At 41.4% G+C, this 12,146-nt stretch overlaps 1 protein-coding gene across 1 annotated transcript in view; it reads right to left on the bottom strand.

The window, feature by feature from the left end:
• Positions 1–11,772, bottom strand: part of SLC5A8 (solute carrier family 5 member 8) — a 60,690-nt gene extending 48,918 nt beyond the window's left edge. The window contains exons 1-3 of the mRNA XM_007165816.3: positions 11,082–11,772; positions 4,432–4,497; positions 2,368–2,419 (exon numbers count right to left, since the gene is read on the bottom strand). Of these exons, the coding sequence (XP_007165878.1) occupies positions 2,368–2,419; positions 4,432–4,497; positions 11,082–11,432 (469 nt within the window). The 5' untranslated portion in view covers positions 11,433–11,772. The remainder of the gene's footprint in view (positions 1–2,367; positions 2,420–4,431; positions 4,498–11,081) is intronic.
• Positions 11,773–12,146: the final 374 nt, after the last annotated feature.

The raw sequence follows: 12,146 nt of genomic DNA, 5'->3' as shown, positions 1-12,146 counted from the left end.
TTTAAAAAGCAAGGAAGAAATGTAAGAGACAAATGAACTAATTACAATTACATAAAATTATCTGGATCCTGATTCTAACAAACACTGAAAAAAAAAATCAGGGAAATCTGAACACTGACCTTATATTGATGACAGTAAGGTATTAATGTTAATGTTTTAGAAATGATAAAGGTACAATTGTGTTTAAAAAACACATCCTGGACTTCCCTGGTGGCGCAGCGGTTAAGAATCCGCCTGCCAATGCAGGGGACACGGGTTCGAGCCCTGGTCCGGGAAGATCCCACATGATGCGGAGCAACTAAGCCCATGCACCACAACTACTGAGCCTGCGCTCTAGAGCCTGCGAGCCACAACTACTGAGCCCGCGTGCCACAACTACTGAAGCCCACGTGCCTAGAGCCCGTGCTCCGCAACAAGAGAAGCCACCGCAATGAGAAGCCTGCGCACCACAACGAAGAGTAGCCCCCGCTCAACACAACTAGAGAAAGCCCGCGTGCAGGAACAAAGACCCAATGCAGTCAAAAATAAATAAATAAATTTATTAAAAAAAAAACAAAAAACACACATCCTGGTACAAATGTCCAGTCATGGAATCCATAAGTCATGGGAATGTAATGTACAGCATGGTTAATAATACTGTATCGCATATTAAAAGTTGTTAAGAGAACAAATCTTAAAAGCTCTCATCACAAGAAAAAGAATTTTGTAACTATGTATGATGATGGATGTTAACTAGACTTACTGTGGTGATCACTGTAATATATACAAATATTGAATCATTATGGTAAACCTGAAACTAATATAATGTTATATGTTGATTATACCTCAATGAAAAGAAAAGTATGTAAAAGACATATGGAATTCAGATGAAATGATAAAATATCTCAGATTTACAGCAAAATAATCTAGTGAGGGAAATAGGAAGTGAATTAAACCAAGAGTTGATAATTATTAGTGTAGAGTTAAGGGTCCATTAGGGTTCAATACACTATTCTATTTTAGTGTATGTTTGAAGTTTTCCATAATCAAAAAAAAAAAAAGTTAAAAAAAATTGTATCTAGAGAATGTTAAGTTCCAGTTCAGCTAAACAAGTTTCTATGGAGCATCTGTTGCACACCAAGTACCCCGTCTACGCTTGTGTCTACTCCCTTGGTACAGTACAATACACAACTGATACTCAAATGGTCAAAATGCAGTCCTTGGATCCTAATTTACTCCTAAGGAGTGGCTCAATAAACTGATAAGAACAGAGTTCTTGAAGCATTGAAGGCAGTGCTTTCTTATCCCCAGAACTGCACTTTAAAACTCTAAAGCCAACATCTTTAGTTACACTTAAAGCCAATAGGTAACTTATGAAGTTTATAGTTCAGCTCTTTACATATGAAGTGATCCAACCGTGATGTTGGTAATATCGACATGGAACATGCCTGACATTCAGAATTCAATAGCACATTATATAGTGGAGTTCTTCTTTGTAACAATACTGTTGCACTTTATTATCTATGTATTATGAAATCAAGAAATTAGAATGGGGAGTTAGCTGGGGTTTTTCATTTTCTTTTTTTTTTTTTCTTGTTTTCTTTGGGGTTGTCTGTCCATTTTATATTAACTTGAGGAACTGTACCACATTCTTCCCATCACAGAGTCCACTTGTCCATTTTACAAGGAAGTTTCAGAGATAAATTCACTTCTGATTGATAAGAATTCAGAGAATGTAGAGTTCCCCTGAAGCCTTCTGAAGGTATGACTAACACACACATTTGCCACAATAAACAATCTCAGTTTCACAGCTATTTTCTGCCCAGATCTAGAGCATATAGTAATTTGTTGATCACTACAATCATCACACATTTGTTTATAGGGATACTATAGCCACCTGTCCTTCGGTCACTAGGAGCAATCTGATATTTCAAATCACACAGATCTCGTTTTCTTGTATTTTGGACCACACTAGAAATGGGGAGAAGAAAAGTTTCTCTCCCTGCCAGATTTTACAATGGGACCGAGTCTGAGCTGAATAACACAGAAGCCTCTTGGAGATGGGCTCCAAGTTATAGCCACAAAGGGAGGAAGTGCAGTCTTTCATGATTTTGACTACAGGGGGCGTTCATTCTGAAGGGATGGAGAGTGGCTGGTTGGCACATTCCAGAGAAAAACCGCCCAGTGAAGTCTACAGACCTTTTGAAGCTATGATCCAGGAACCCAAAGAAGCTGCTAGTGTAGATACTGAACCCACCTGGCCCGCCTCAAGCTGATGCAGGTTACTGGAAGCATTCCTCCACCTCCCCATCTCCCCAAAGATAGAATAAGGTCTGTTAAAAGTGAACCCCCAAATGTGAGTGACATATTGGTAACTCTAAAACGTACCTTGATTCAAAGCCAGGGCAGGCGCATAAATAACAATTCCAGTATACAAAATCTAGGGGAAAAAAGAAAACCAAATAAATGGTATGAATTACAAAATGAAATATTGATATTTTTCTATAAATTTAATTATGAATTAAAACTGCAGTTTCAATATACTTAATAAAATTTGCTTGTAACTTGAAAAATGTTATTTAAGTGAAGTTGACTCTCCTTTTCCATTTGTGGTGTGGTCATAGGTCACAAAAATCTTTTATGACCAATTTTGTGTAAAAATACAGACTTTCCATGTTGTGCTTAGTGCGGATAGTCACTGATACGTCAAGTTTGAAATCAATTTTCCTAGATCTAGAACGATTAGAAAGAGAGAAAGAATACAAATTTAAAAGGGAATGCTTCCTCATTCATATGCTTTCAAGCTGTTGTTAATCACTGCATAATTAATTGGGAAAACAGTGAAAATTGTGGAAACTTGTTTGTAAAAGTTTGCATGACCACTAATTAAACAAAAGTGTAAATTTGCCCTAAAATTTCCTGAAAGCCAACAAAAATTCTATTCTACCTTTTTAATATTATTTATTATTTTTCATTCATACATTTAACAAATATTTATTAATCTGCGGTACAATAGTAAGATAAATATGTTCTTTTTTCTCAGAATACCATTTTCATTGCATTTGATCTTCCAAATACATAGAAGCTAATTCTATGATTACTGTATAAAACATATGAAAAAAACATGTTATATAGTAGTTGAATGATTAAATTGCATGAGTGATCTATGGAAGTAAGTCTTTCAAATAGCAGATTCTAAAGCTCCCCTCTTTTTGCAAGAATGAACTAGCTTTTCACTGTCATTATTTTGTCCAAGTTAAAGATTTGAAAATGTGACCACAGGCCACCTTCCTAACATTTGTCCCCACTTTTTCATTTCTGTTGGCACTTCTAACGATGATCCAAAGAGTGTCTGAACTCCACTGTCGAATGCGAGCTACCAGCCTCAGCTCTGTGTCAGAATCTCTACCAGACCCCAGAGGGCTCTTTCCTTTTATACTGCAAGTGTTAAGGACAGATACAATTTAAGTTATGTAATTTACAAAGATGTAAAATGGAGTCGAGTTAAATAATTGCAAAGGCACTCTGTCCTGCTGTAGCAAATGCCTGGGTAGCTTTTGAATGGAGAAATGGAACTATAAAAATTGCTGAGAATGAAAACTCCTTCCTGGACCTCCATTATCAAACTCATTCTTAAAGCACTTAGCTGCCAAGAGGAAGATAGGTCTAAATGACGTGACAATGATCGTGATAAGCCTCCAGCAGCCTGGATGAAGGGTGGGAAGCATTCTCTGTCACTGATTGCTTGGCAAATCTTTGCTTTCCATTTGTGTCAAGCAGTAAATCTATACTTGCGTATCCTTGAAGTACTGGATTGTGTACTTGGCTTTAAAAACTCCTCCAGAGCACATGATTTTGTTGTTTTATATCAGTGAGTACATCAATTGGGTTTTACAGTTCGATTTTTAAAAGAGAGCACTGATTCATTTTTTAAAGTATGCTTTCAAACAAAGAAAATTATTTCCTAATGTCTTCCTATGTCAGTTAATTTTTCCTATTAAATATATTGCTTAACATGTTGCAAAATACTATGAAACATACAACTTGTTTTCCCTTTATTACAATTCCTACTATCAGCTACTACAGTTCCTTCAAATATCTTTGTCATCTCAGTAATGCCCTTACTGTCACTTTGGTGGGGACAGAGGGAGGTGTGAGAGGGAAAAGCATACTTTCCTAAAGTAACAACTGTTGCTTGATCAATATAATATTCCATGTTTACTTAAATCATTCTGTTTTCCCAGGAAGTAATGCATTTGCTGAAACGCTGTTTAATGATCTTAAGGATTAATGCTATGTAGTGACAAGTGTTTTTCCTTTTTTGTTTCCTCCTATTTTCAACATCTCTTTTTTATCTTTCATGTATTTACCGAATAAGCTTGACGCAGATGCCTTGTTTAAAAACATTGTACATGAAAAAAAGAGAAAATAAATGAACTAAGGGCTACTTACTGTTTGAACAATGAAGAGGATTGTTCCACAGAGACGAACATATTTGTTAAATCGAAGTCCTAAATACTGTTTCCAAAAAAGGAAAACTGGTTAATATGTAAAACTTCTGGACATTTCTAAAAACCAGCAGCTTAAGAAGTAAAGGAGTTAGAAATTTAAAGCAACTTCATAACTAATTCGTATTCTGCATTCCTATTTCACTGTTATTTTAAATTACATAGAGAAAAATTGACCCTTGTTTCAGAGTACTGTTCAATGGCTTTCAACACAGAACAGCTCCAACACCCACAGGAAACTCCGTCAAAAGTTTCTCCTTTCTTGCTCCTTTGTAGTCAAACCCTCCTCTCACCCCTAAACCTTGGCAGTCACTGACCTGTTCTCCATCCCTATGAGTTTTGCCTTTTGCCGAATGTCATACCAATGGAATTATATTCTGCATTTTTAGAATGAGCAAAGTGTGTCCTCCCCTTTCTCTTGGTATCTACCCAATACATTTCCTTTGATACACTTAGGGAATCAACCCTTTCCCACTTTAGGCAACTGTGGTGGAATTGTCAATCAAGGTGCCCAGCCTCGGCCAAAAGATAGTCACATGACCCAAGTTCAGCCAATCAGCTTCTCTTCTCAATGGGTATTTGAATCTTAGAGGCAAGATATAAAGACAGAAAATGACTGGAGCAGAAGCAGACTGATCCTGACAGGGTGGCCTGAAGAGGCTGCCCTCGCTTCTGTCCTTTTCAAAGTCTGTTTGCTCAGCTTTTCCCCCTATTCTATGAGCTACTCCCATATCCTCACAATAAAAAATTTTAACTTAAATCAGCCTAAGTAAGTTTCTGTTCAGAGCCAAGCGTGACATCTGCGATATCTTATAATATACAAGCATACCTCATTTTATTACACTTTGCTTTTTTGTACCTCATTTTATTACACTTTGCTTTTTTGTTCTTCACAGGTACTGCATTTTTTACAAATTGAAGGTTTCTGGCAACCTTGCGTGAAGCAAGTCTATCGGTTCCATTTTCCCAACAGCATTTGCTCACTTCATGTTTCTGTGTCACATTTTGGTAATTCTTGCAATATTTCAAACTTTTCATTATCGTTATATTTGTTATGGTGATCTCTGATCAGTGATTTTTGATGTTACTATTGCAAAAAGATTACGACTTGCTGAAGGCTCAGATGATGGTTAGCATTTTTTAGCAATAAGGTATTTTTAAATTATGGTATGTACATTGTTTTTTAAACATAGAGCTATTGTACACTTAATAGACTACAGCATAGTGTAAACATAACTTTTATATGCACTGGGAAAGCAAAAAATTCATGCAACTCGCTTTATTGCAATATTCACTTTATTGTGGTGGTCTGGAACTGAACCTGTAATATCTCCGAGGTATGTCAGTAGTGTGCTTATCTCCAATATTATATATCATAATGTATTACAGAGTTAGAATCCTAGGATTTTAGAGCTGGAAGGAAGCTGGGGTCCAAGACATTCTTTAACTTGAATATTATTACTACATATAGAGAGAATTCTAAGGCTGACAGTAGTCTTTTCATATAGCAGAAAAAATGAGGAAGGAAAAACTGACATCAGGTAAATATCAGAGGAAAAGACACCAGATATTTTTGCTTCATAATCACAGCTAACATTTATAGAGTATTTGCTGCATGCCCTGTCCTCCCAACAACTCCATGAGGCAGTTACTATGCATAAGTGCATGTTGGAAACCAGAACACTGGGGCACAGAGAGAATACCAAGGCTGCAACCTAATAATTGTTGGAAACACAGTGCAAATCTAGGACCATTTGATGCCAAACTCTGTGCACCTAACCACTCTGTTATTCAAAATAACAAGAAAACTGCCCACGTGTCTAAGATTCATCCAGAGTGAGTGAGTGGCACTGACACATAATAGGGCCTCCTAAAATAACTGATGAGTAAAGACTATACAATGCAGTGTAGTGAGTGCTCTGGGGCAAGAGTTCCAGCCCTTGTTCCAGCCTTACTCTTGACTCCACGAGTTTGGGACACTCTAAATCTCAATTTCCTCCTTTTGAAAATGTGGATCATAGTAATCATTCTTTCCCCACTTACTTTGCAGGATTTTGGAGACTATCAAATGATGTAAATGGATGGACAAATGTTGTAAACTGTTCACTTAAGAGTTAAGACGTTAAGAAGCTGGTAACCAAATCCATAGGCCTTGAGAATTTGAATCTCAGTGAATTACACGAGTCGAAATCATCCAAGTATATTTTGGAAGACTTTTTAGAAAACCCAAGAAGTGTCTTGAAGCATGGGAACAGAGCTGTGTTATTTCTTCTGAGTTGTTTTAGTAAAACTCTATTAAAAATAAATGTACATGAATTGACAGAGAAGTCTTTGCCTTTTCTAGGTACGTGTATCCATACTGCTGGAGACTAAAGAAAACTGAAGAGGAAAATGTGATGGAGGTAAGAATGTAGCAAGTTGAACAACACCAACAACAACAACAAAATATGTATATATATACATATATATTTTCCCCTCTCACAATACTAACTCAAGACAGAACCAAGAATTCTATCACTAACTCAGTGTCAAATGAAAAAAGTGCACAACCTAAAAGTTGAGAATTATGTTCTATTCTGAGGCCTCACTGAGGACTATAGCCCAGGGAGGCAGCCTCTCAGACAGCTCTGAGGGACTGTTCCAAAGAGGTAAGGGAGGAGCCAGGATATATAGGAGTATTTGCTGGGAAACAAAACAAAACAGAACATGTAGTTGAACATCAAAAGATTACTGCTAATCACAAAGAACTGACATCTCAAGTTAATGATTTTAGTGCTTTTCTGTGTATGGGAAAATGCAAGAGTCTGAGCTTACTGAAATCCTTCCTTTCATATACATCTTATCTACCTAGGGCCAGTATCCTATTTTTCTCCATCCTGGATTCCCCTCAGGGTGCACCATGGGGGGCAGCTGCAGTGGCTGATGGCTTGGTGGCCACAACATCCTTTGTTTACCGAATGGCAGGGGCAGTCTTTGTCCATCTCAGATACTGGGCTGCTAAAGAAATACCTAAAGATCAAGTCACTGATCAGTAGGCTCAGAGAATAGCTCTAGGATTTCTAGACAAAACTACAGAATAACAGTAGGTGTCTATGTTACCAAGCAGGACCCTATGGTACCTTCCCGGGACAGACCCCTGTCCCCACGTCCTCTGCCTGCCTCTTGTTTATAGAAAAGCTGTAGTCTTCCAGGCCTCCCCTGAGTCACAAAAGCCTGGCTCAAGAATTAATGATTGAAAGGGTGTGAGTATGTAGTGACAAAGGAGCAGATGGGCCAGGAGAACTAGTAACAATTCAAACAGTAAATCAGCAATATGGCAGTCACAGAATCTTTAGTTCCTCCCCGAAGTACCAAGATAACAGTATCTGATGCACATTTCCTGAGTGGTTTTACAGATGCTAAAACCTCCGTCAAATGGAAGAAGTTAATTACTTGATGACCATGAGCATGTAGCCCCAGACCTACTGGAGCCTGAGGATTGATAATGTTAACCCCTGTGACACTGCCCTATTACCTCACCACCAATCTATCAGAGAATTTTGCACAAGGTGGTCACATACTCTGCGACTCCCCTCCCTCACCTTGCCTTTAAAAATGCTTCCCTAAAACCCACTGGGGAGTTCAGGATTTTTTTTTATCATTAGCTGCCCCAGACTAATAATAAAAGCTGCACTTTCCTCCACCGCAACCTGGTGTCAGTAGATTGGCTTTACTGCGCATGGACGAGCGGACCCAAGTTTGGTTCAGTAACACCTATAGTCAGTTGAGATCTCTCATAGTCCTCAGTACTTCGAATAACTTAGCGACACTAAGATTTCTATTGAATTTTTTTTAAAAAGAGAGAGAGAGAGTCTGGGCAACGTAGTTCAAACACATTGATTTTGCTGAATCCAGAAACATCCTGAAGAAACGGTGAATGCAGTTGGGCTCCTGCATATTTCTTCTCTGTGAATCTGGAAGTTGCTATACACCTATCAGGACTACACCTTGAAGGCAGTGATAAATAGATATCACAAATGCTTCTGCACAGCCAATTGTAGCTAACAATCTGGAACTAGGGAAAGATTTCATACTTGCACAAGAATGCCAGGGTATCTCAATGCTGGACTTCTTATTCTGTATAGTTGATTCCATCTCTCAGCATAAAACAAACAAAATATGCCACAAGAAAGTGTTTTCCATGACCAACTGCCAGGGACATAGCATGTTACCTAACTTCCCTGTCCCCAGTGGCCTGGCATCCGCTAGGCGTGGACACCGCCAGTGTGTCCACAACCCCTTGAGTCCTGCACCACGTCCCTTTTGCCTGCACCGTTCTAAGCTCTGCTCAGGGTTATAACACTCACCGGAGCCTTCAGAAGCAGCCAGTATGCACCACTACACAGCCTCTAGGCATGTGTCCATTTTGCTTCAGGCTCTCTTGTGTAGCTTAACTTACTCGGAATCTCTGTCTGCAAAATGGGGCTCTCACAGTATAAGAATTATTTTGAGTATTGAGTCAGATAATGTACGTCAAACAGGCAACCCAGCGCCCAGCCTGTATTAAGCATTCAGTAAACGTTCACTTTTTGCCATTTTTAGCTGGAACCCTGCTAACTTAGCCTCCACCCCTGCAAACGTGTGGGAAATCTGTTTCTGGTTGAGTTAATGTTGCTGACCCGAAGAGGCACAGGTCAGTGATTATGAGAGGAGCATTCACCTATGGGGACTGAAGTCCTCTTGCCAGGTTCTTCAAACCCCTTCTGGGTTTTGGAGTTGGTTAACTACAGATCAGAGCTCACGGACTCAAAATGCCTACAGATCTCATCAGGTAAAATACACCAACTGGATCAGCCAGGCATTCATATATTACCAGGTTGAGATATTTCTTATATCCATTAAGAAATATGTCCTCTGACATCTCCCTCAAAGCAAGAACTCCCTTCAGTCCTTTCCATTTTCCCTTTTGCATTTTTGATAAAGACCTAAATGTAGATAGATTTCTCTACCATAAGAAAGTAACCATGCAGATACAATGAAGAGACCTCAATATAGAAATTAATAGGGAATGAGAGCAACGGCTGTAAACTGGGGTTCCTGTTGCCACAGGGAATGTGAGCCCAGTGTCACTAGTCTTTTAAGTTTCAAAAGAAGTCAGAATCTGGAATTTTATTTGACTTCTCATCATCATTAAATGCTAAATTAAATTTTTTTCAAAACATTATAAGGGTCAACAACAACAGAAAAGACCGAAGACTGAGTTTGTCTGGGCTAATCAGTTTGTCACTTTTGAGCAAAACAAAGAAACTCTACCCTGCTCACTTCTGGGGCGATGACTAAACGCTCTCAAACACAATGACCAGAGTGCAAAGAAGGCCATGCTGCACCAAGGGCACCTCACCCTGCAATGACATCACTAGAGCCCAGGCAGTTTGTCACCAACACTTGTTGTGCCATTGGGGCTCGTCCCCAGCACCAGTTGAACCAGTCTCACTAAGAAACCACCAACCAGTGGCTCTGGGTTGGGGCAAACACTACGTGAACTCAAGGACAAGGTGGCTGCTGAGAATGAGGCTCGGGGTCCTTGGATAATGGTCTATTAGAGAGAACACTTCTGCAGGTTTGTCCTCGGAGCTCATGGAACTGGGCCCGACCACTCCCCTAAACTTTTATCCTCCCCTGACACTCCCATTCAACAGCTCTTTAAACTCAGCCAAACATTCACACTATCTTTGCAAAGCCCCTCCCGGCAGACAATTCGAGAAAATTTATAACCAGGGGACCTGTGCAACTGGAAAGATGGTTTCCCTTAATCATCTCTCCACAGAGAGAGAAGGCAGAGATGCTTAAGAACTCTGCAGCCAAATTTCCCTAGTGATCCCAAGGGAACAACCTCTACCACCATCAGCCCCATACGTATGGTCAACATTTATTCAGCACTTACCCTGTGCCAGACACTATTCTAAATGCTGCCCTTGCATCATCTCATTTAATCCCCCCAACAACCGGATGAGGTAGGTGGTATAATTATTCCCATTTTGAGATTAAGAAAGAGGCACAAAAGGTTAAATAAGTCAGCCAAGGTTACTCAGCTAGTAAGCATAGAATCTGGTCTCAAACACGAGATTCAGAACCTTAACCATGTGGGTGCCTGACTCTCCGTGGGAGGCATGTTTGTGGAGACGGAAGGAGTGGAGAGTACCCATAGTTCCTGGAAAAGTGAGTGGACCGAGGACCCGGAATGAGGGGATTCCTTTCAAGGAGGAGGAGCTGAGACTTACCCTTCCCCAAGATAATAAGTTGAAAAATCTTTCCCCGTGACTTGGAATCAAAGATGTTAAAGCAGAAATGGCCTTACAGAGCAATAGTCCAAATAACTCCGTTTACTCTGGAGCCTCTCTTTTCCCCTGAGCTCATGAAAGTTAAGTCCCAAGATTTTTTTTCGCCTTTACAGGACACCTCTCCCCAAAAGGGGAGGGCAGAAGAGGTGATGGATATGAACGGGGAGACACTTGGAGGTTGTGGTGAGTCTGCCCCCAGGAAAATCCCTCCAGGAGCCTGAAAAGTACTCCCCTCACCGCATCACCTCTCCCCGGGCCCTCCCTCACCCGGTACCTCGTAGGTGCTGGTAATTTCCAGTTTGTAGAATACCGGGAGGAAGACCTCCGCGCTGAGGGCCACCACAAGGAAGTAGGTGATGGCAAAGATGCTGAATATGGCCCCAAAACGGTAGACCTCGGAGGGGGTGCCCAGGACGGTGACAGCCGACATGAAGCTGGCGGTGAGGGACATCGCCACGGGCACGGCGGTCATCCTGCGGCCGCCCATCAAGAAGTCCTTGGAGGTCTTCTGGCCGCGCCCCGCGAAGGCGTAGTAGATGCCGATGACGGCCGAGATGAGCAGCATCCCGGCGAACACTACGTAGTCCCACACCACGAAGGTGCCGATGACCCGCGTTGAGGCCATGGCCGCGCGGTCGCCGGGGCCCTGCGCGCAAACTGGCGGCTCCGCGGCTCGCAGCCGGAGCCGGAGCTTCACCTGCGCGCCCTGCGCTCACTTATTCCCAAGCCGCGCGCGGCGGGCGTGGCGCCCTTAGGGGATTAGAGGCGTCTGGCAGGTGTCGGCCCCCGCCGGCACCCAGCGTCTCGCGAAAGGGAAAGGAGGGTACGCTCTGGCAGCAGCCTCTGCGCCCACCGCAATGGGACTTCGGGGACCTCACCCCTAGGTGCCAGGCCAGGGTGGCTCCCCGAGGGCCGCGGACACCTGGGCAGGTGAGAACTTGGAGCTTCCAGCCGCCTCTGGCGAATCCTCAAGGAGCGCTCAGAGAAAATTTTATCAAGTGGCACCCGAGGGAACGCACTATTTAAAGGAGCAGGCGACCTATGGGAGACGTGGGTCGAAGGGCAATTGTCACGCCTTTATTTTTTTTGACATCTTTATTGGAGTATAATTGCTTTACAATGGTGTGTTACTTTCTGCTTTATAACAAAGTGAATCAGCTATACTTACATATATATCCCCATATCTCCTCCCTCTTGCATCTCCCTCCCATCCTCCCTATCCCACCCCTACAAATACCGTATGCCAACACGCCTTTACTTTTAGCTTTCCAGTTCAACAGGCCGGATCCTTACGGGAAGATACACCTGGAATTTTTCGATTGCCTTATGTGATAAATTG

Source organism: Balaenoptera acutorostrata, chromosome 11 (genome assembly GCF_949987535.1).
Source record: "Balaenoptera acutorostrata chromosome 11, mBalAcu1.1, whole genome shotgun sequence".
NCBI classification, from domain to species: domain Eukaryota; kingdom Metazoa; phylum Chordata; class Mammalia; order Artiodactyla; family Balaenopteridae; genus Balaenoptera; species Balaenoptera acutorostrata.
This window is presented reverse-complemented; position numbering and strand designations above follow the sequence as displayed.